The sequence below is a fragment of the Ascidiella aspersa genome, chromosome 4 (genome assembly GCF_963924565.1).
Source record: "Ascidiella aspersa chromosome 4, kaAscAspe10.2, whole genome shotgun sequence".
NCBI classification, from domain to species: Eukaryota; Metazoa; Chordata; class Ascidiacea; order Phlebobranchia; family Ascidiidae; genus Ascidiella; species Ascidiella aspersa.
In genome coordinates, this window is record NC_139450.1 from 31,400,833 (window position 1) to 31,425,247 (window position 24,415).

General features: G+C 41.4%; 2 protein-coding genes across 4 annotated transcripts; one reads left to right on the forward strand and one right to left on the reverse strand.

Annotated features, from left to right (window-relative positions):
• Positions 1 to 614: 614 nt before the first annotated feature.
• On the forward strand, positions 615 to 9,011 carry LOC146157478 (uncharacterized). 3 transcript variants are annotated; one of them, XM_083386777.1, is made up of 10 exons: positions 615 to 715; positions 1,284 to 1,319; positions 1,922 to 1,984; positions 2,502 to 2,629; positions 3,392 to 3,501; positions 3,995 to 4,065; positions 4,541 to 4,670; positions 5,040 to 5,176; positions 6,277 to 6,375; positions 6,905 to 9,011. In XM_083386777.1, the coding sequence occupies exons 1-10, from the start codon at positions 640 to 642 to the stop codon at positions 8,395 to 8,397; spliced, it is 2,343 nt and encodes a 780-aa protein (XP_083242903.1). In that variant the 5' UTR covers positions 615 to 639; the 3' UTR covers positions 8,398 to 9,011. The 3 variants fall into 3 exon arrangements, with proteins under 3 accessions (XP_083242903.1, XP_083242904.1, XP_083242905.1); XM_083386778.1 differs by lacking the exon at positions 1,922 to 1,984 and having other exon boundaries at positions 616 to 715; positions 6,905 to 9,009; XM_083386779.1 differs by lacking the exons at positions 1,284 to 1,319; positions 1,922 to 1,984 and having other exon boundaries at positions 617 to 715.
• A 1,658-nt stretch (positions 9,012 to 10,669) lies between these two features.
• Positions 10,670 to 16,029, reverse strand: LOC146157479 (uncharacterized). Its single transcript, XM_083388226.1, has 5 exons — positions 15,985 to 16,029; positions 15,621 to 15,716; positions 15,416 to 15,506; positions 14,244 to 15,026; positions 10,670 to 10,857 (listed from the first exon to the last, which is right to left on the reverse strand). Exons 1-5 carry the CDS (start codon positions 16,027 to 16,029, stop codon positions 10,670 to 10,672), a joined length of 1,203 nt encoding a protein of 400 aa, XP_083244352.1.
• Between the last annotated feature and the right edge of the window lie 8,386 nt (positions 16,030 to 24,415).

A 24,415-nucleotide genomic window follows, 5' to 3' on the forward strand; every position in this document is an offset into this window, starting at 1 on the left:
AAGGGTTGTATAGGCCTGATTCTGATCATTAAGGTCTTATTTTATAGATTTAGGCCTTATTCTGATTTAGACGTTATTACGACTATTAGGTAGTGGTCCTGTTTTGGCCTTATTCGGAACTGTGTTTTGGTCCAACGTTTTTTTTTTATATGGCTGGAGTTTTTTACGAGTCCTACGGTACCGCATATTTGCAAGCCATTCTAAGTTATATATATAGCTATGCCTCGTGATGCTTTTCGCGATTAGTTCAACGTGGACCGGCACACCAACATCCGATTGCGCAACAACGCGCTTTAGGTGAAAGTTGAGGCGAGTTTCCGTCTGAGCGTTTAAATATGTACGGTAGTCACGGCGACGCAACCAGTTAATCGATCGGCGAGTTAAACGAAAGCGTTTAGCCGTGGCGTGGTCCCGTGGAACTGCACCTGCAAAAACAGTTCCCTTGTCGTCTCTAGGCGATTTCAAAACAAAAACTCAAACTGGCGAGAATGCCTTTCAGGGCTAATTTCATTAGCGCCGATAAAAACCAATGACGGTGCGAAAATGAAGGTCCTTTCTCCGTCTTTAGGGATATAAAAGCGAGTTGGGGAACGGTAATAGCATTCTCGTTTTGACCTGGAAACTGAGTGAAGTGGTGCAATGGAGGGAAAACGTTTCCTTGAAGTTTTTGGGATTCTCGTCCTGTGTCTCTGTGGTTTAGTTCGGTCTGATGCAGGTAACTATTGTGATTTTTTTTTTAATTTGAATTTAAAAATTAGTTACAAAACTACAGAACAACTGAAAATAAACGGGTCGTAAGCTTGATAAATTTACCGTATGACACTGTGTTTTGACTATAAAGCAAAGGAATTGGAAACCACTCCGTTCACAGAATTTTTCGTAAGAGAACAGACTTATATTAATTTTATATTAAGTTAATGTTCCATATTAAACAAAACGAAAGACCAAATGAATGATTTTTACCTAGAGCGCATTTTTCGTACGGTTAAAACCGCTTGATTACACATGACTTTAACTTTTAATTAGAAATAGATAAAAAAATCGGAATCATTGCACACAGTTATGCATTTTTCGGTAATGTTCCCCAGTTAAACATATATGTTGTCTAGCGCTTTAATCAACTAATATGTACCTACATTACAAATCGGCACATCGAAAAAAGTTGAGGAACGCATAAAAAAGGAATAACAATAACCGTAAAGTTTCTTCAAAATTAAAAAAAATTACTTAGTATTTGGTTTTCGAAACCAATATACCTAACATAAAAACGCATGTTTTCGCAGACGCATCACCAGGAACTCCCGTCGCCGATGCTCCAGGTGTGTTAAAAAAGCAAAACATAACAAGTTTTTCGTTTATTCACTATTGCGCTACAATTTGTAACCGTGCGACTTAAATTTTTTAATTGTTTGAACCGAATGGAGTCCCTATTTATCTAAATCAGGGCTTCTTAAACTGGGGTCTATGAACCCCTTGGGGGTACGTAAAATAATTTTAAGTGGTCAATGAGGCCCTTGTTGAAATATTAGTGTATATTTGAAAAGTAATGTATTTTTCAAAGAAACGTGTTGAATTAAAAATAACACGTTTTTGCACTGAATGTATTTTAGACTCCATTGCGCTTTTACATTTTTTGGACCCGCAACAGCAGATTTTTAAAGTTGTATTGTGACATCAATTTCTGCCGTTATCTCTAAAATTCCTTGCCTACACTGTTCCACGCGAAAATTTTTTTTTGTTACAGGACTGCGGTAAAGAAGTTTAAGATCCCCTGACCTAAATATATAACAGACATGCGACCCCTACAATAAGTTTTTGCTTATCATTTTAATATTATTAACTTTATACGACTATGTACACTAAAGACAATTAAACATAGCAGAGCTTTGTGTCATTTTGGTTTGCGTTTTTGTTACTCTAGTACCTGGATTAATGGCCGCACTGAGCTTGCCCGAACCAATGCCAGCTTACGTCGAAGAAGCAGGTGTTTTTTTAATCATAAGTGTCGTACTGTGTTGGTGTTGTCGTTACCTAATTGAGTATAGCAGACAAATGGGAAATGAATATAAATTTTCTTTTTTTTTATTTAATGTTATGGCTTTTCTTTATATCAAAAATTTAACATAAATGAACACAATTTAGAGGGGTTTAATTACTATAAAAATTGTTTTAAAAAAAATAATGTATTTTTATCCGTTTATTCAACACGCCAATGAATTAAAAAATCCAGATAAAATAACAACAATTCGATTTCGGTAAAAAGCGCAAGTGTACTTTACCTATTTGACACTAATCAAATTTTAGGTACAAAAATGTTGACTAAATAGTCTCCCTCAATCAAGTCAAATGTGTCATAATAACAAAGGTTTTTTCCGCAACAGGACATTTCGTAAATGTAGCGTCGATAACTTATTTAAAGAAAGAATGTAATAACTTATCGGAGGTGTTTAATGCTGACATTATATGGTCGTTTATCACTAAACCCTGTTGTTTGAATTTAGTTGCCATAAAGGGCGGGGCAAACTTCGACAACGACGTTTTTGAGGGCAGCGTTACGCTTTCTCATGAACTGGCTGACGGTGCGATGACAAAGGCAATGGTGCAATGGGATGTGAAGGGAGACTCGGCGGTAAGAGGTTTTACTTTCTTAGTCGAAGTGTATAAGTTATTCTAAGCCAAACTTTTAACGGATGCCAGCCATAAGACCGAGATAAGAACAATACCAACGTCGAAATAAAACAAAATTCGGAAAAAAGGCCAAAATAGGACTAATAACCTAATGGTATTAGTACCGTTTAAATCGGAATAAGTCCTAAATCCGTCGGAATAAGACCTAAAATGTCAGAATAAGGCCCAAACAACACTTTAACTAACCCTAAACCCCACTCCTTAGTACACCACAAACTCCCTTAATAATTTCAACACTAACCAATTCACTTTTTAGTCGAAGTGTACAAGTTATTCTAAGGTAAAGTTATAGCATTCTGTCAAACATCTGTTGATTTGATTTTTATTATTGGCTAAACGTGTTTTGTCAAAAAAAAAGCCTAATACAGGTTTAAAACGGCAAAAAAGTGAACGGCAATAGAAACCAAAAATAGTACAAAACTATAGCATTAGCAGGTGTTATATATGTCCATTGAGAAAACACGTTTTTTGCGATTGTATTTCTTCACAGCGTTTGATATCTGAGTAACAGCTGTTGATTTAATTATTTATAGCTAAATGTGATTTTGTCAATTTTAAAAAGCCTAGTACATATCGAAAAAGGAGCCAAAATACAAAGCACCACGTTTTTAGTACATCATTAACTAAGGCTAAATGTGCTGATTTATTTTGGAAACTGTAATTAAAATACGGCCACGCACATATTTTAAGCACATTTTTAAAGGAAACGGCCACGGTTTACATCAGCAAACTTGGTGCAACGGTTGAACAGTGCGCAGAGGGATATATCGCAGAAAATTACAATGCAATCACCGGAGAAATCACGATCCCAGTGTAAGTAAATACTGTATATCAAAAAACATTCGTTCGAATTAAGATATATTGACGATGTCTTTGCCGGCGAATTATTTATATATTTTTTAAAATCTTTTTAATAGTGTCTGGTCTGAATAGCTATCTTGGTTAGATTTTGTTTCTGTTTCAAAAAAAGCAACAAGTAAAGTAGGTTAAAAACGACGCGGAATGTACGACGACTGATTCACAGTGGATTCTTTAAGGCTTTTAAACGGAGTAACAATACGTAATTTAACCAAGCCTATTTTAAAATATACTTTTGCTGCCAGGCATTGTTTCAATTGTAAAATTGCTCTTCCGGCAAAATTGTTCTTTCCGTTGGTAAAATTTTGCCGAAAGAACAATTTAACAATTGACAAAACTAAAAATGTTTTTCAACACAATGAGAAGATAAAACATGTTAATAAACTACGAACCGCTTTATCGAACCATGTACATTTTGTTACAAGCAAAATATTGTTTTTATTTTTAGTGACAAGCCGGAAAATGGTGTAGAGGTGGATCTATCGATCAACCTCAATCTTACTGGCGGCGAATACTCAGGTAAGAAAACGATTTCATCGAGTCACACTATATAAAACCAGGGATGCGGAGTCGGTTAATTATAACCGGCTTAAAATAAACCTGAGGCTCAGGTAGTTTAACGTGGAACTACTACTAAAACCAGGGCTGCCCAGTTATCATTGAATCACTTTGTACAAATTACTCTGTTTTTCTAAATGAGAATTTTAAAGGTATTTTGTCGGCCTGGCCTAACCTCTAGCAAAAGAGATATTTGCAAAACAGCTTTTAAAATTATCTGTTTTAATATATTTTTTCAATTGCAAATTAAAATTGGGTAAACGTACCGGATTAAACGCACCACGGGCGCGAATTCACATGTAAACATTATTTTGCAGTAAATGCTTAATGTTATTTGCTTTAGGATAACGTCAAACAACTGCTGTGGATGGGTCACTTTGCAATTTTACCAAACAAGTCTAGATACGCTAACCTTCGGTTTTATGTTGTTGTACAGTTTGGGACAAAGTTTTAGCTGTCAAGATTGGCGGACAGCTTTACTGCTCAAGAATCGGCATCAAGGATAGCGAGGGTTTGCAACAGATCAAGTGGCGGTTCCCTTGCAGTATGGGAAGAAATGGAGATTGGTACGACTAACTTTTCCTAAAACACTTATTTGCGCTGCGTTAACGTAGAGTAACTAAAGGGATTTTTGTAGTAACGGGGAATTTAAACTGATTGATTCAAGTTCGGATAACGGCAAAGATTTTGCACTCATTTCAAACATACCTTAATTATTTCTTTCCGTGAGTAATGTCGGATTCTGTTTTTACTCGGGTTTTTAAGCTTTGAGTTTTATTGTTAACATACGCATCAGCGGAACAGTGATCGACAAACTTAAACCTGCTGCCAATGGTTTTGGATTTCATAGAGATACGCCCTTTAACACATTACTTATTTGTTAGCACGCCAAAATAGTCAGGGGCCATGCAGTAAATATGTCCGTTGAACTACAGGGGCTCGTTCGCTGACGCATTGAATGCGGCGGGATTGTCTATGAATGTGATACAGCCAGTTACATACAACGGAGAGTGGATTAGTGAAGGGGAAGATGGCTGCTGCTTCACGAAAATGCTCATACAAAAAAGCATCAGTAAGCGTTCGCATTCGAATCTAACGTTATTTTTACTGAAAGACATCATATCTGTAAAGGGATACGCTATGCACGGGTCTGTAATGTAGTTTGATAATAATAAATGGCAAAGCCAATAAAGTTAAGATCTTAATTAAGACGTTTCAAAACGAATTGTATAATCTTTAGTTAGTGTCATCTTCAGTTAAACATGAACTAAAGATAATACAATCTCGTATCAAAACGTTTTAATTAAGATGATGTCGATCTACTTACCCTTTTTGGCTTTGTAGCCTAATTCATTATCAAACTAAATATTTACAAAGTTTACACCTTGTTCATACCATTTTTGTGGCCTTATTTCTAATTCTAAATAGGGTAATCAGGTGGCACTATATTAACACAAATTGTATTGATTTTTGACAAGCTTTCGTAAACCGTGGTTCATCAGCGTTTTACTTGACCTGATGAAGCATGGTTGTGCGTAAGCTTTTAGAGAATTTAATACAATTTGTCTTTACATAGTGCCACCTGATTACATTGTTCATAGTTAAATATATAGTTCAGCCACAAACACAAATGATTAACGCAAAACCTTCGGTCGTCTGTACCACCTGGATAAAGTAAGAATGTTTCGAAAAGCTTTATCTTTACGTATGGGTGTCGTTTTTTATCATGAAAGTTTTAAGTTAAGTTCTATCTAAATTTTTGTAACCTCGACAGTTCCGAATCGAAGATATTGGTAATAAATTTCTACTTAAAAAACGATTATTTGGTTGTCAGGTCCGCACACAAGCATTTAAAATAAATCACTAATCATGTATAAGATCGACCGAGTTGGATTTTAAAGACACAATGGATCACAACATTTTTTGACAACTGGCTTGAAACACACAAATACATGTCTGTGATTTATAAAAAAAACAGTCGCTAAGTGTCGCGCGAGTGCAATACAAAGTTCGATTAAAAAAACAGCATTATAACAAAAAAACAGTAAATAAAAGATTGGATTTTAAATTTAAATATTAAATCGAATCGGTAAATAAGCTTTTAAATTTGATTTCGTGATTGATTTGAAATAATGGACAGATTTATAATATTCCCCGATTTATTTTTTTTAGATAAGGCAGATAAGGATCTGATCAACAACGCAGCACAACCCGGCAAATTCGGCGTTTACTCAGCGACCAACATTTGCAAAGTCTATTTTGGAAATTCGGGTAAGACCTGTTTGGAAAATACGTTTTATCATAATATATACGCACCTTAAAAAAAACTTTAAAATATTTATACATTTTTTTGAAACGAACCAAGGAACTCTTGCGCGATTTCAGGGGTTGTTTCTTGTCGCTTGAAACATTTAAAAAATCCAATAAAAAACTTGCTTAAAAACAATCCTTGTTTCAATATTAATTTATAAACAAAGCTCGAAACACTGAAATACATATAAAAAAAAACGCTTGCTAATAAAACAACGTATGATGCCTCTGAAAGGCTTACCAAAATTAGCCTAATCAGGATTTTAGAAACGGCTTGATTACAGGTTACACACATTATACACAATGTCGCTTACTCACTTTCCAGTATTGCATGTAATATTCGTATTTTTGTGTAATATATGCCATTAATTTATTTTCTTAGAACTTTAAACTAAAACTTAAAACCTTAAATTTAAAACTAAAACTTGAAACTAAAACTTCTAACTGGAAACCTTAAACTTAAAACTAAAACTTGAAACTTTGATCGCAGTCTTGAAGGATTTCGCAGAAGAAATGATGAAGGATACCTCGAGCAAAGAAACTGACAAATACGAGCGACCAACGCAGCAAACGAGCTGCAGCAGTGGTGGAAACGGTGCGGCCTATCGCCTTTGGAAAAGCAAGTTCGATGAGTGGAACGCTGCGTGGAACAACTACAAGTACGACAGCGGAATGAGCATTGGCGGGCAGCAGTGGGGAGACGACAGTTACTATGGCGGAAGTCAACCTCAAAAGCCTGTCACCGCCATTGACCAGCTGCTGTACGATTTTGGCTTATACACCGCTGAGAAAATGGAGGAAAGAAAGCAGGAAAGCATCCAGGCGCTCGAGGTTTCGATCTCACAAATTAAAAGAGGTGAAGACTTGCGTCACGTCGCTAACGACATCGTCACCACGCTGTGGACACAAAACGAGTGGGTCCGCAAACCTGAGGAGGTCAAGGCAGTCATGAAAGAGATCCTTTGCCGCATCGTGGGTAGCCCTAACGCTGAAGAGGCCGTCGGTCGCATCAGGACTCTTCTACAGGGTCTGCAACCAGGTTCAATGGACAACTTGGAGGAAGTGTTGGATAGAATCATACGCTATTCGATTCTCAGGGCCATTGAGTCGAAAGACTACGGTATGATGGTGCGACAAGTCTTTGCCGACCGTTCCAGAACCGAACTCCTGCGCAAGAAGTTTCTAGAAGGACTCGGTCTTTACGGCGCCAAGGAAGCCTTCACGCACTTCTCTGTTGACGCCTTCGCCGATGGTATGATAAGCCAGGCGAACGCCTTCAACCAGACCGTCAAACTCTTCAGGGAAATGGACTTACACAGCGACACTCAGCACATCTTGCGTGCGGTTGCCAACCTGACTGGACGTTTCACACACCAGGTCGTCGACAACTTGGCTGACATCATCAAGAACACCGAAGCCGAAGTGGAATTGAACTATTTTATCGAGCACGCCATTAACGACGTTATCAAGTTCGGCAACGCTTCGTTTACCGCTGATCTGAAGAAGCTGCTCCGCGACGACGCCCAGTATCCAATCAGTGGCTTCCCTCTGCGCCTGATGATCTTCCTTATCCAGCCAGAACGGGAGTCCTGTGACCTGGAGGCTCTTAAAGAATACGTTCCACGTCGTGACGACTGGGACATGCCGGAACCAGTCCCGACCCCGGGTTGGGAACAACCTGGATGGTCAAACAACTACGGAAGCCTGCCGAGATACGACCAATGGGGAGCAGGTAACGCCTGGGGCGGGCAAGGATATCAAGGTAACAACAGGCAGGGCCAAGTCCAGGGCGGTTGGGAGCAGCCTAGACGATCCAACAACTATGGAAGCCAGCCACAATACAACCAATGGGGAGCGGGTAACAACTTTGGTGGACAAGGATATCAAGGCAACAACATGCAGGCGCCTCAGTTGAATCGCTACCAAGGACAGCAACGATACGGCGGGAACGGGAATAGAAACGGAGGCTTTAACGGCTGGTAAAAGCAGCACCAGGATGGATGTAGATTCCCTTTAAGAGTAAAATGTGTAGTGAACGTAGCGCGTAGTCTTCTATACCCAAAAGTCGTGTAAATACCAAGTCCGAAATAATATTTGCCACAACCCAAAAAATGATACGCTACCTATTTTCTTAAACCACCAGTCTTTTTAGTGCAATATCAGTTTTACATTTCCGTGGAAATCAAATCCATAACAGAAATACAAACAGTAGACAAAATGGAGCGCTGGTTTTTAATTCTAAGTCTAATTAGAAACTGGAAACATGCGTTACGGCCATGAGGTGGACAAAACGCAGAATAAATCTTAATTATTCAGCGTTACCAAGATACAGAATGTCTCGACTACCGTTGTCATCGTCTAAATGTGCGATGTCCAATCAGTTTCCATACGAACCCCTAAGTCCCGAACAGTTTCCTCATGACCACGTCTTGCCATAACGACACAGCTGCGTGACCTTCGCCACGTTTTGGTGAACAGAGCACGGATGATTGGCTTTATATTCGCTGGGCTTTATATAACCCGTAACGTTCTCAACAACCGTGATTAAATTATAAGATTTGAACAATGGCACATGTGGGAGAAAGTGATCCGACAGAGTTAGCAAGCATAAAAAGTATATTTTTTTATTCGATTTAGCATTTGGAACAATCACTTTGCCTAAGTCATACAAATTTCACCAAAATCATCTGAAAAGATTTAACGATACATGATAAAGACAGGTCAACATACGTTCGTTTTAACTTAAATCCTTGGGCTTCAGTACAACAATAATTTATCAAAATGCGCTACCGAACAGCTTTGTGGCCTTAATAGATAAAGCGGAGTCACTAAATTAGTGCACCAGGGGCACAGGTTAACATTTAGGGTACCAAGACGGAAACGGAACTGTATGTTTTATAAGCCATTAAAATGCTATTTAACAGGAACATTTACTAACCAATTTCTCAAAACTGCAAATCACAGCACGACCCTATTGTTTGCCGCAACAAGGATGAACTGAATTGATTTTTTGTTATTTTATTTACCTGCCTCATACAAAATCATAAACCAAGGACTGAAGCAGTCATGCCCTGGTCTGTACGAAACACATTTTTTGTAAAACTGCTAAGGTCAACAAACGATACGGAGTTTATCGCACCAGAACTTGTAACTTTATTGCACTAAGTGCCTACATGCCCTTCGTATGGACGAGTATGGAATATGATGTACTCCATACAACTACACCTTGATAAGGCCTATTGTTACGTGTGTATAAACACGCTACACCTATACTCAGAAGATCATTAGACGAACTATTTCGGTTATTTTATAAATTCCACTATGCGCTGTATTATTCAACCCTCGATATATACACGTTATTCCGTTTATCTAGTTAAAACTACCTTAAGGTAAACAAACCCCACGAAAGTCAAGAGACAACCCAGCTAAAAGGAATGAAATAAATCACCGGATTAACAAACACAACTAGGGGTATATAGATAAACAAAAAAGGGCAATAAAGATTTTATGACATTTACAACTTTGTAAAATCGACTCTATCTTGGGTACTAACGAAGGAGAAATGGCAAAAGATGATATAATACTGCTATGATGTGATACTGCCCCTATATCAGCAATGCAAACGCGTACTTAGAAAATGTAAATGAAATTCCGCCACCTACCGGCTGCGATAAGTTAACCAAACATATGCTTTTGGTATTACGACGTAAACGTCAAACAATAGAACCCTGAAAGATGTCACGTCACAACACAAAAGTCTCGATCATGGTGCATTTGAAACTGAATTATGTGTAATAGTAACATCATGTTTTACGGCAGCCTTGGTTTCATCACATATGTTAAAAAATTGATTAAATAAAACAGCTATACACATGCTAATTTTGAAACAATTTCTTGATTTTACAAAGTTTTACAATTATATCCAAATGGACTCTATACAAATGATTATAAATTAACATCTTTAACAACGTTTAACTCTGAAAAGAGTTTCGTCACCATAAAAGAGGCTCGATAATTTTGCATTTAATTTAAAATGCAATTATGCGACAGCCCAATATTATTTTTGGCCTTAAGCCGGCAATATACAGTATTAATTGCCGATTGGCGCTTTCGCCGTAAAGATTTTGGAGACCCTCCAAAAAGAAATAACAAAATAATAATAATAATAACAATTAGTCAATGAACGTATTTGTCGTAATTACCGAAGCAACATGCCGAAGACCCTTGGAGGAATTAAAAATGGCGCCTTACCTTATTAGCGCAGCAAAACGCCATCATCCATTCGTAGGTGTAAACAAGCGTACACAATAGAAGTGCCGTCTTCGGCGCGTAATCCCGCGCTAACATATTTGCACCGGGGCGTCCAGACCATTGGCAGTTGGCGAGCTGAGTGGCGCCAGTTTTCATGTTCCAGCGACGCCACAAGTCCAGGGTCCTGAGTGCCTGCAACCGAACGATGATCGTTTCAATTACGGTTTGTTTACGCGTGGCTATCGCCGACAATTAACCACATATGTAGCGACCGTATGGCCGACGGGGGCGATTTGCCATCCGATCCGATCGGAAGAAAAGCGATGTTAACGGAAACGAGCCACTTTTCACTTCTGCCACAGTAATGACGTATTAACATTACACTGTAGCCCTTTGGCAGGATTGATAATCACCGTCTGCTGGGGCTGTGTTAGGTGGCGTTTTCACGCATATATTCAGTTTTGTATACATGTAACGTTGTACCACTGTGACTTACTCGCCATCAGAATATTTGTTGTTATATATTTAATTTTTAAGTCACGTATCTGGCTTCAGAAAAGTATCCGGATCAGGTCCGATACTAAATTACGTCATTAATATGCTCAAACAAGCAAAAAAGATAAAATTAAATCGCTAAATATCAAGTTTTCATATGTAAAGGTATTTGTTAGTGCCGATAGTTTAAACACAGTGCTGGATGGCAAGTTCACATATTGTCATTTTGCTAAACATGTGACATTTTACCACCATGACTAATTTGCAGTTATCCGGAGATAACATAAATACAAATCACATAGATTCGGGACACAAAAGTACAACGTTGTATGAATTAGATTTACAATTAAAATGGGGTAAATAACTTTGTTTGTTTGTTTGTTTGTTTGAAAAAAATATTTGGAAAAAAAAGTAAAAAATTGGTAAAGTTGGTCTTTTTACTGTATGAAAATAAAATATTTTGTTGACAAATATATAAAAATGATTGCTTCTACTACTGTAATGACGTACTAGCACTTAACTGTCGTTCTTTGACAGGACTGATAATTTAAATCTCGGATCAATGTTGGGTGGCATTTCTATTAAATTTTGTTAAACATGTAAAAGTAACGTTGATACTACCATGACTAACACGCCATTATACCATCCAAAAGTTTGTTTTTACATAGTTTAAGTATCCGGCATCGGTATAATTAATATGGTTTGGCCAAACTTGGAGAGGGGATTAGGCGCATTGTGCGGTTGTGCTTTGTTAACGTGGGGGCGCAAGGTGATAACCGCATGACAGCGAAAACTGTTCGCCATTAATCGTTAATGCAATATTGGCAAAAGGACAAGATCACCATCACTCAGTAGGAACAATGATGACGAGTCTATAGGAAGAGGGTTTAACACGAATTCCATTGCTGCGGGTGCGTGGGTCGAAAAGCGCGCTCGGCATAATGAGATGAATAATCAGCGGGGATATGCTTGGCACATAACTAGGCAAAACCAGGGGCAGCCGACAGCGGGGTTTTAGGGCCGGGGCGTGTTCCCGCAAGAAGGATCGTATTCTGATCGCCCCTTGGTTTACCAAACGTGACGTATGGGAGGCTGGGGGGATGACCGGGCGGGCACAATGGCCCGGGTGGATTAGCGCGACAGAACAAGTGTTTGCCAGTTGCAAACACGGCTGATCCGCTGTCATTTCGACCATTGCTCGTCGGCGGATCCGTCAGCGTGCTGAGCCGGGCCCCAATACAGCCAGGTGACAAGGCGAGAGACATTCCGCTTGGAAACGGGGGCGGATCGGGCGTGGTAAGCGGCTCGGCGCTGGCTACCGCACGTGTCGCGGAATCCCTTATCTCGCGCGGGCGAGCGGCGCAATCAGTCTGGACAGATTAGCCGCTCTATCGCTGTTGACTTTTCCCACAGCGACGAGGCCGGGGCCCCTGGTTTATCGCGGGGCGGCGCGTGACATCATCAAACAACCTGGGCACGTGAAGCGCGACTCGGTTAAACATTCACCGAAAGCAGAGGGTTGCGCGCGCGACCGCCAGCCGAGTTAAGGCGGTACAACGGCCGGCGGTGGGACACAAAGCGCCCCAGTATTCCACCGGCTACCGGGAATGTTTGTTTGCTGTTCTCATGCTCAGGTGTCATGTCGGCGCGAGTGGCGCATAGGCACGTCATTGTCTGAAGGCAGGGATTTTCTGGGCCCAACAGGGGCGTTGACGCGGGGCAATAATTGCCGCCAGTGTTCTGCGCTTTTAATCCGAGCACTTGACGTTCACTTGACGCCAGTGTTTCTGGCTGTTGTGGGATCCCTGGTGGCTCTCTTTATTGCAAGCTTTATCATCAGTTAATGTACACTCAATCTTATTGGCTTTGACTTTCATTGTGAAGCTACATTACAGATCCGTGCAAAGTTTACTCAAGAGAAGAGAATCTAAATCGGATCAAATTTATTCGCAAAGTAAAATGACAAGAGGCCCCGTCTTCAAAGGCCCACGGGGGGGGGGGGGGCAAAGGATTTTTTATGCTTTTTTTAATCCGCGCACTTGACGTTTCTGCGTGGGTTGGTCGCGTATTGTCGCAGCCCGACAACGGACAGGGGTGCGGTCCCCTTTGGCAGATCAAACAGAATCACGGCTTTAAATATCACCTGAGGAAGTGATGAATGCTTCTGGTGCGTGACCGCGACGATAAATTATACGCCTCGCGCATAGAAACGTCTTTGTGCAAGTCTCACCGGCCTTGGTTGAAGGCAGAACGGTGTGGACGGTTTAGGGCGAGTGCCTTGCAGCCTTCTTTGACCCTCTTTTGCCTTGGCGTGTTTGCAATTAGTCACAAAAGCACGCGCCGAAGTTTACACAGCCACACGCCGCGCGCCAACCAATACATTGACTGAACAATGTGGAGAAAGGCTCGCGTCGAGATTAATTATTTACTATACGCGAGCTTAAACAGGAGCCAAAAGTTTGCCGACTGCTACCAGCGACTATCGAAAAAGGACTGAAAATAAGAAAAATCACCTCACTAAAAAAGTAAAACTTTGTTCTTAAGACTGTTTTTTTTATAAAAAAATAAAAATAATGTCTTTAAATTTTACAGAATAAAATACACATATTTACCAGAAATAGTGCAATACGTTATTAGCTTGGTAAACCTACAGTTCAACCCTGCCCGAGTGCGGTAACTATTTTGACTAAAAGAAACTGCTTCCAGGCACAATTGTCTGGAACGAATTGATTTAAAAGGCACTACTTTTATTTGTCAAAAGGTGAATCACACGGATAGATCAGTGGCAATCAGAGAGAAAAAGCAAGCACAAAAGAGAGTAACAGTTTTAATTCAAAAAAGAGCACAGTAAAGAACTATCGAGGAGTAGTAAAAAAGAGCGAATTCGAAGATACTGCGAATAACTTGTGTTTGCTTCAAACGTTTCTTGAAACAATCGCAATACTGAATTGTAGTACGTCGCGGAAGCAGCTTTCGAAACATATACATAACAAATATAAATCTATGAGTTTGTCACAGTAATGTTAACGGCCTTGGCGGGTTGATCAGGTTACAATACTATAAGCCCCATGGCCTCCACATACCGCCCTGTTGCAAGTTCTCGACCTTTATGGAAACGCCCTTCGATAAAACACGGCCGTTGTTGGCGGAAGCTTGCTCTGTTTTGGAGATTGGCGATGGAGGGTTTGAACCCGAAGACCAGTGGCCCGAGTCGCTGCTTACGTAATGATAGTGAGCGCTATCCTTGAGAAAACGGGGCTTGCGTTCAACGACCGGGGTAACAGGGGAGAATAACGACCCTGTGTTGGGGCAGGGGGGTTCGTGTGTTGCGTCTCCAATAGAGTCCTGTGACGTAGACGAGAGGCTGGGTGACGCGATTTGGCGGTAAGCTCCCGGCGAAACAGTGGATGGGTTGGAGATAGGCGACACTGGAACTGGCGAAAAGGGGCTGGCGCTGTGAAGGGCGGGTGGGCTCGCGGCCAGCGACAAGTTCTGCGTGCTGCTGCTGACGTCAGCCGCTAGGTATGACGTCACGTTACCGAATGAGGCTCCGCTGTCGTCCATGGCGACGCGGCCTTGCGCCCGTCTGCGCAGGTCTAGCTCGGTGATGAGACGCTTTGGGAATGGTTGGACTTGCGGTGGTGGATGGCCGCGCTTTCGTTTAACAGCACGAGGTGCTTCTACCGCGGAATTGCATCTGTTGGTGAGGTGGACTAACAACTGAGTGCGACAGCCCGGTGAAATTCCATCTTGGCTATGGCTCATGTAAGCAGCCACGTCCCTCACACATTGCTCGTAACCGGCACGACGCTGGTTTACGGCGCCGGAGTCTGAGTCGTCATTGGCCGCTGCTACGCTGCTGATGTCTTCATTGCAGCTGATCGACAAATCTGTATTAGAAATAAACGTTTAGTTTAATAAAGAATACTACATTGGAGTTTGGTATTAAAATATATCCTATAGTTCTTATTATATTTTGCTAACTAAACCACGTTAGATATCGCGGTTAAATACAAGACTTCGTTAGAGCTGGTTGACAAATCTGCGTTAGGGATAAACGTTTAGTTAAATGCAGAATATGATCCTAGTTCCAGTATTATATTCGCTTAACTAAGCGCGTTCGTTATCGCAGTTAAATACGACCACAGGATGATTACGATTTTTTTAATTACTATAGTGCTATCAATGATGTGGAATAAAGATCATGGTTGGTCATTTGATAAGCAGATATTTTCGTATATGAACATGTACTCACCGATTGCTAAAGGCTTCGTAGTTTGAACGCTCTTCAAATATCGAACAGTCATTTCCAGAATATCTGCTTTCTCCAGTTTGTTGGGTCGAGACTAAATATAGCAAAAATAAGTTTTAAAATTTAGCCAAGCAAGTTATTATAATGAAAATATTTCAGAACTGATAATAATTAATGTACGTTAAAACATATATTTTAAAGTACTTACGTCTTCGGATACTGATTTCAAAACGATCGACTTTAAATCTTCGAGGCAGTTATTGATGCGTTCGCGGCGCTTCTTTTCCATGATTGGTTTGTTGGTCTAAAACAAAAATAATTCGTTACTACAATGGTCGAATCTGTTTGTTTAAAAGGAATAAACTTAAAAAATACATACAAGTACTGTTATACTATCAGCTAATTAGGGTAATCAATTGGTACTGTATAAAAACAAATTGTATTAAATTCTTGACAAGCTTTCGCACAACCGCTTATCGAGAATTGATAATTTTTTTCTATATAGTGCCAACTGATGAACCTATTTATAGAACTACGTTCATATACAAAGATTTATGAGCTAAGAATCTCACCTTGCGTCGCATTTCAGCGTCAGTCATTCTTCTCTCTGGGGGCATTTCTTGTGCTAAGTTGTGCAAAATACAATACAATCTCAAAGAAGTGATAATAATCCAATGGAAACCGTAAGTTGGGCTGTTCGAAGCGAAACTGCTACTGCTGCTGTGCAAATGTCTGAATAGACAGTCGCTGCATCCCTGCAGTTTTAAGGCGAACGCGTCTGGCGCGCCTTTTTTCCCTTTTTTTCTGTTGCCGCTGCTTTCTTATCGGCTCGCGTAGAGAGAAAAGGCAGCGCGACGCGAGAGATAGCGGACTTACGCCGGTCGCGTGTTCGAAACGCGATCCTCGCCGGATTGCGTTTCACGTCGCAATAATTGCGCTCCAACGTTTTAACAGATAATTTGGCGAATCACATAACCATTTTAACCTACTTACTAAATTGAAAGACACCAAAACAAGCACGTGTAGGTGAAATTGAATATGGTTTAACAAAAAACACGGCGGATATTGCATATGCAATTGAATACGGTTTACCAAAAACACGGCGTATATTACGTGAAGGGCGATGAATATTTTTAAAACACCAGCGTTTGGTCAAGTTGTATTGTCTGGGTTTTAGGGCTAATTGGGCGGCGGGGTCTGTCGGTGGCACAAGGCACCTCCCAACTCAAACATCTAACAAGAGCAGCAGGTCCATTCACGGGCGCCCATTCACACCAAAGCCGGGCATTAGGGCGTCTGAAGCCCTGCGCAAGGACGGCGTTAAACAACAAACAGCGGTGGCCGCTTGCCTTTGCATGCCGAACAGTGGCGGCCGCATTTCATGTTTGACTAGTCTCACCACAGTGCAAACAGTCTGGAGCGGACACGAGCCGGACTGGACCGAACCCAACGCGTCGCGGCGAGCGGAGGAGGCCCTGCCATGAACCCTCGTCAACTGTTTGCACAGATGGAAGCTAGCTGGGCCGCCACTGGTTTCAAGCAAATATTCGAGCGTGCCCTGCTCGAGATTGAGTTTTTCTGCCCGAAACCGTAAGTTCAAACGCTATTTGATTTCGCCGCCCGCGCGCACCAGAGCAGGCCGCTTTGTCGGGCGACAATGCGATTGTTTATTGCGTTAAAAGATGCCAGGCATAAATCCTTCTATTTGCGCGACTCGGCAACCAACGCTGCTCAGTCACTGTGTGTTCAGTGGAGGAATTGTGGGAGTTATGCGCGTCAAGAGTTTGTTTGCAAGTCCTCGGCCGACCGGGCTTTCACAAATCAACTCATTCAGGTCGAAAACGCACACATCGCTGCTGTTTGCGCGAAATGATTTACACTGAAACCCTTAACACCAGAACGCATTCGCTATCGCCGAGAAGCATAACAGGCATCGAACGCGAGAGCTTTATCAGCTTCGAACGCGAAAGTTGTGCCAGCGAATGGCCGTCCAGGCGCGAGCCCCATTGTGCGCTGACCGTTCCAACACAAACCTCAGCAGCGATATCTTGACAAGAAAAAGCTGCAATTGTTTTTATTACAATGTTGCGAATTGAGAGATAGCGCAACGCCGAGTATGTGCAAATGGTGCCTGGTTGCGGTTGGGAAAAGGCAAGTGAAAAGTTCATCGCCGGCACGGAGCAAAACGTGTAATGATAATAATAATAGTAGCAACCTCAGCCGAGCCCGGACGACATAGCACAGAGCTGAGCTAACACAACGCAAACCGCGCCTGGTGGATCTAGCCTCTCATAGGCTACAACGAGGACACTTTAGGTTGCACACGGAACGCTCGGTGATCAATTCTGCTGTGACAGCCGTTCGCCTGTTCGCAGATGGCTGGCGAGTTGGCAAGACCAAAACACCTTCATACGTGCCAAACGGCCGACGCGCACAGGCAGCCATTATAAGGTCTTAAAATTAATCACCGCTCCACTTTATTGGCCATAGGAAGTAAGCTGCGACGCGCAACGACGCGACGAAAAGGCATTTGGCCAATGCCATAAAATGCTCGCGCTCGCATCGACACCTTTGTACCCACCGGCGGCATCAAAGGCGAAACGCGAAAGACCGCGTCGTGCCTCGGGATAATTGTGGGATGTAAATTTCCCTCGCCGTATTTTAAAGCGTCGTTGGCCCGATGATGCAGTATTGCCAATGTCCGGGTTGCACGCGCTACAGAAAATACAAATCGCTGGCGGGTTCGTCGCGAGAAAACAAAAATGATAGAAAACACTAGGTTATTGCAGCTACAGGCCTTTATCATAACTTGCCACTCGCGTATGTACAATTAGGCTTAAACATACGTGGTAAAACAAACTATTTATTTGCAAGACAACGTCTACAACCTAAAAGACCCGATTGATGACGTAATGGACGGATCGCAGGACAATAGGAAAAAATATGTCAGTTCGCGAGAATATGTCACTTATGAAACGGTCGGCGGCGTTTGGATGAGTTTCAACGCTCACATATGCGCGATTTAGTGTCAGGGGTTAACTTGCGCTAATTCTGAGTTTCAAATATATGTTTGCTCGATGCGCCCCGGGTTGCAAGCGCTACCAAAAATACAAATCGCTGGCGGCTTGGTCGCGAGTGCGTTCGTAGGAATATGTCACTTGTCAAACCGTCTGCGGGGTTGAGTTTAAACGACCACATGCGCGCGATTCGGTGTCAAGGCGTTAACTGGTGCTAATTCCCCAACGGCGATCGGAATTAAGCGTGTCTCAAAATTGGCCGGAAAAAAACTTAGCGTCGCGCGAAAGAGTCGCGGCCTTTGTCCTTAAAGCTGGCAATTACGCCGGATCAGGTGCGGGACGCGCGCGGCGATGACCGAGGGCGCACACCTGGAGGCACGCGCGGCCGAAAAGCGATGACATAGCTAAGTAAAGAACATGACCTCGACTTAAGCGGCTCTAGTTGCGGCCGCGCGAGATTTCACCGTCGAGTGGCAATCTTTGGAAATCCAACACTGGCGCGACGCTTACCCGCTCCCCGAACGACTGTGGCAGCCGCGACCGCTCATTTACTGACGTGTTAATTGCGCCCGGGAAAAGCGCCGCCTCGCGCCCGCGTCTTGTAAGCCCAGGATTCGATTGCACGCTGCCAACCTGCAATTTGGCGTTCGGCTCGTTTGACACATTCTTCGATGTGTAAGCTCAAGTGGCAATGACGTATACTTACAGCAGTGCGTGGCCTTCCAACCGCCAACGGGCGACCATTATTCGGCCCCGGAACACGATCGAAACCAAACAAAATGCAAGTGGCCTTACAAGGGTGATTAGTGTTAAACTGGTTGCAATCGGTTTTTGTCGCGACAAGGGGTCTGCATTTCAAGTGGCGGCTTATTGAGAAAAGGCGACGGCTTGACTTGGCTCTAGCACCAGCGGCTAATTGCGCGCCGGGCTTTTCCCCAAAATCGACGATGTTTCACACCTGATAATCCCGGGCGTCGTGGTCGCGACGTGTCTTAAAACGGGACTTAATTTGGACAAAACCGAATGAGGTTTTAAGCGTTGCGTAATTAGAGTAATGTTGCACAGCCATTCGTCTGTGGGTGATTTATGGTACAGAGAAAATACTCTTAGTATTGTGCCGTGCGCATAACGCATGCTTTAACGATAACGTTTAACCCTAACGATTCAGTAACAAGCACTATGTCACAATTCTAAAAAGAAACTAGAGGGATTAAAACCTACTAAACGTAACATTTTAATGTAGCTAAAGGAATTAGGTATAAAAGCAATAAAGTCATAAACCACCCAAAAGTTTTTGTACATTCTCTTTTATTATGTGGCCCGAAAAAAAAAAGTTTTTTTTGGACACATGTTGTTTTTGTCTGAATTGTTTTTTTTTACTGGCTGTTTTTTTACTAAAAATTTCACCATATTATGCGGTCAAACCTACCTCAAAAAAACATCCACATATTTAACAAATTGCTATTGTTGTGACGTAACAGACTCTCGATAACTGCTCCAAGAAAAATATATTTTTCATGTGGAACTTCAACCAATGGTTCGAGGATTTTCTGAAATATTGTTCAATTCACGCGGCCGGCAGAACTGAAAACGGTTCCCTATACTTTAGTTAAGCCATAGAGAAAATGTTTTCTTTTCCGATTTCAAGAATTATCAATACAATCAACGCGAGGTGGTTGATAGTGTAACTTCACTTGCACAATCTCGCAAGTCGGAAACGCGACGGACGTTCTACAATCTATAATCCAAAATCGTGCGCGGCTGTGTTTGGAATCGGGGGAAGTGCTGGGCCGCTGCGACAGTTGCCCGTTCGCTTATCGGGAACGTGAGAGCGCGATGCAAGAAGCGACACCGACTCTGCGTGGCATCCGCGATCAAACAATTAGCGCGCGGCGAAAGGCGCCCAGGTGAGAGCGGGAAAGGAACAGCGAGCGCTTGATCGGAAACCCCGAGCGACTTAATCGCGTTTCCGCCCGGATCGCGGATTAGCGCCGAAACAATGGCGCACACTCGCTACCTTTTGGCATCTGCACTCTTGCTGCTGTTCGCAATAACCGTGAGAATCAAGTTGTAACAATTAGCGCTACATTGTGTTAGGGGTACGGCGGGGATTATTTCGAAAATTAAAAAATGATGATACCTATTTTATACGGAGAAATATAAAATTGTACCCCTTGTAATGAACAGTCTGTATACCAGTGCAGTATATAATAAAATTAAGTTTCAATATCCACAGAGTTCTCGAAGAAAAAGCACCTGTATAGCTAAACCTTCGACAGTAAATGAATAAAAAATAGCTTTTGAAAGCAAAGATAAAAAAATTGAACCCACTAGTTTTAGGAGGTTTATTAAGGCCCAGTTAAAATCTTATTTTAATATTTGAAAATAGCGCAAGTTTATCGAGTTTCCGCCCGGGAGGCGGATTAGCGCCGAAAGAATGAAACACACAACAGAGCGCCACTCACTACCTTTTGGCATCTGCACTCTTGCTGCTGTTCGCAATAACCGTGAGAATTAAGTTGTAACAATTAGCGCTACATTGTTTATGGGGGAAGCACCGCGTTGGGCGAGGTATGCCAAAGAGGGCGTGATGTGAACTGGCCTTGCTGCAGCTGAACCTTTGATTTACTCGACGGCGATGGGCGTTATTGGGAAAATCGTGAGGATTAGGACAACGGCAACGTTTAGAATTCGCATCTCAAAAATTTACTCACAGGGATAACATATAGGGTCTACAGACATAACGAATAGTTTGCTACAATCTAGTGATTGTTGTTTTTGGTTTAATATATATAAAAACACATAAACAGTAATTAATAAATGTCTTGTAGAAAAAAATTCGAATCTCACTTTAATAGCGGAGTTTTAAGCCGTTTTACGTATGAGAAATAATTACAACTCGGGGAGATTTAGGTAAAAGAATAATTTTGAAATGCATTTTTTAGATTTGCAATATTTGCCAAATTATACAACAATCAAAGAATACAAATTTTATAGATCTCGATTAGGATGATTTCAAAATTGTTTTCTGCATTTTGTAACCATTTATTACTATTGCGTGCAAATTTGTTAGCAAAGAATTATTATAAATATTCTTTATTATTTTTCAGGATCTTGTTTAAATACACGGAAATAATATCTTGGGTTTTAATGTGACCGTAAAGCAAGCGTGGAGGTCTCTTAATGGTACCGATTTAACGAATACATCGTACCAGACCAATTTGAATATTGACATATAACAGCTATTCAATTGGGCGACGCAGCCTGTCTTCATGCTGAGGGCGGCATAACGCGATTCGACGCACTTGTCAGGGAAATATCCGGCCCGATTATTGCTTCCTCAGGGCCCTACACCCCTCAACGCACGCAAAAACAGGTCACTTAAGACGACCAGTTAGAAAGTGGGCCGCGGTTTGGTGTTCAACAAAAATGTTAGATATTTGTTCAACACTTAGACAATTAATAAACATACTGTTGCTGCCAAGCATTGTTTCAATTGTAAAATTGTTCTCTTGACAGGACTTTTTTAAAGTACCAACGTTTCGACAACCTATTCGTGCAATCTTCTTAAGGGCACTATAATTGCAAATATAGGCGAAAAAAAAAAAATATATATATACCAGAGAAACAATAAAGAAAAATAAATTAGAAACGTGTGCCATTCTATTTTCCTTTATTGGCTGTCTGTTATATATATTTTTCGCCTATAGTTGCAATTATACTGCCCTGAAAAAATATTTTTTTTAATTTACCGTAAGAACTATTTTAAATTTTTTTTATGGAAAAGTTGATAAAACAGCAGACCCCTATACCTCTTTTCGTGCAATTTTTGGTGCAATTAAGTGTTGGCAAAAAGGGTGCCGGCTGCATTCAAAGGTGGCTGTTTAAACTGGTCCAATATTGCCTCGACGGGAGATTTGCGGGCGTTTGTAAACCAATGTCACGCTGCGGGAGGCGTCTGAGCTAACAACAGCCATCGACTAGTGGGAAAGCCAGCCAGCGCCTTGTTATCTTTTAATCCTGTTGGCGAAACGGCGACTTTTGTTGCACAATTTTGCAGTTTTGTGTATTGCAGAGCCCACATTTCTTTTTTCGCGAATCGTAATCGAAATTTCGAAGCTTTTTATTTTTAGTGAAACTTTATAGCAGTGGTTCTAACTCTTTTTAACGCGGGCCCCGCAAAAATAGTCACCATGGGTTGCCAAGATTTTCCAATATGATGTCAAAAGTTTATGTCATAAAAAAAAGACTAGGAAATCTGCTGTTTAGGTCAAAAAACTAAAACTTTAAGTGAGCCTACATACATTTAAAGAAAAGGCGCCAAAGTATTTTTTTAATTTAACTTTTTTGTTTGGAAAAATTTATTCTATTATTTTTACTCCTTTCACGCCCTAAAACTAGCCCCCAAACCCAAATTGGCACATGGACTCCAGTTTAATAACACATGCTGATAGCAAGGCTGCTTAACTTGTTTATTCAGAGGTCCTGATGTGAACCTTTATGGTCGTGTCAGTTTAAATATTTTAAAATGGTTCTAATGCAACATGTCTTGTATGCACAAGGTGGTTTATTGTTTCACCTCGGGTAAAATTTTTTTTCTAAGCGGGCCCCTAAAAAATGTCCCCCTGGACAAGGGCCGGCAAAATTTTATCAGTATGATGTCAAAAGTTGATCTCATAAAACAAAAAGGCTAAGAAATCTGCTATTTAGGTCGAACAAATGTAAACCTTAAATTAAGTCTAAATACAATCAATTAAAAGACGCCAAAAGTGTTTTTTTTTTATTTAAACTTTTTTGTTTGGAAAAATTTATTCTATTATTTTAGACACACTCGAAGATTTAATTATTTTATTTGTGGACCCTAAAACTAGCCCGCAAACCCCATTTGGCCTATGGACCCCAGTTTAAGAAACCCTGCCTATAAAAAGGCTACCTGACTTGTTTTAGCAAGAGTCACGATATGAAAAGTACGTACTTTTTATCGGGTCCGGTCAATTCGGTCAAATATTTTGAAAATGGACGCAACAGGTCTTAAAAGCACAAGGTGGTTTATCGTTTTAATAGTCACCTCTTTGAGGAATTTGTCTCTCTTTATTGCTTTAAAATGCAAAGTTCTTGCTATCTTTTTAGTAAACTGGATACATCGTAAAGTCCAAATCAACTTTATTTTATACATAGTTTCGCTGGTGTCACATAGCATAACATATGGACATTTGTTCTGTAGGCTTCCAGCACTAATATTTAATTTACAACTGCACGATTAAACCTACTATAGAAATTGATTGATAAGTAGTGTGCGTTTGCATCGTTGAACGATCCAAGTTGTTATCTATTCAAAAACTTTTACGAGTTAACACACAGCTGATAGCAGTAACTGGTTATCGGTTGTGGCACAATATCATCGCACTTTTATTTAGAAAGTCAGTAGTTGTAGGCTACGAAAATAGAAACAGTTTGAAAAAGTTTCAACAAGCCGTAGGATTTTATGTCTTTCTATATTTAGTCAATATTGATATGGTATAATTGTGGCGGGACATGTGCGTACGATTTCTATGTTGTTTACGCGTTTTGCGTGTTGTTTACGTCGCAATTACGATCGGGATCAAAACAAGTTCGCTGTCCGCCTTGAATGCTGCGCTGACCTCGATTCACGATCTGATATCGCGCGCTGGACACAAGAGTTGCGCGGCGGCGGTAATTAGAGAGCCGTCGTACGACCCGGTCGTTACGGGGCAACTGCAGGTATTCTTACCCCACCACGTCTCGAAGCAGCGAAAGCGAAAGGCAAAAGTTGCCAGTTGGGCTTGCGCCGTTTGTCGCAAGTCAGCGGGCGAGGCCTCGACCGGCATAATTTGTTATTGCAATGTCGCGCGCACACGGGTAAGTTCGCGCGGAGGGTGGCAATTAGCGTGCCGCGCCGCAGTACCCCTTTCATTGTGACAGCAATTTGAGGGTCTGGACCTGAAGACGAAAGCGGCAAACAACA

Excerpts from the sequence above, each read along its gene's own strand:
- LOC146157478 (XM_083386777.1), top strand. The coding sequence starts at position 640 with ATGGAGGGAAAACGTTTCCTTGAAGTTTTTGGGATTCTCGTCCTGTGT. Across the intron at positions 1,320-1,921 it reads TCCCGTCGCCGATGCTCCAG|TACCTGGATTAATGGCCGCA; the intron begins GTGTGTTAAAAA and ends TTGTTACTCTAG. Across the intron at positions 4,066-4,540 it reads TACTGGCGGCGAATACTCAG|TTTGGGACAAAGTTTTAGCT; the intron begins GTAAGAAAACGA and ends GTTGTTGTACAG.
- LOC146157479 (XM_083388226.1), bottom strand. The coding sequence starts at position 16,029 with ATGCCCCCAGAGAGAAGAATGACTGACGCTGAAATGCGACGCAAG. Across the intron at positions 15,507-15,620 it reads TGAAATCAGTATCCGAAGAC|TCTCGACCCAACAAACTGGA; the intron begins GTAAGTACTTTA and ends TGCTATATTTAG. Across the intron at positions 10,858-14,243 it reads CGAGAACTTGCAACAGGGCG|GCACTCAGGACCCTGGACTT; the intron begins GTATGTGGAGGC and ends GTTCGGTTGCAG.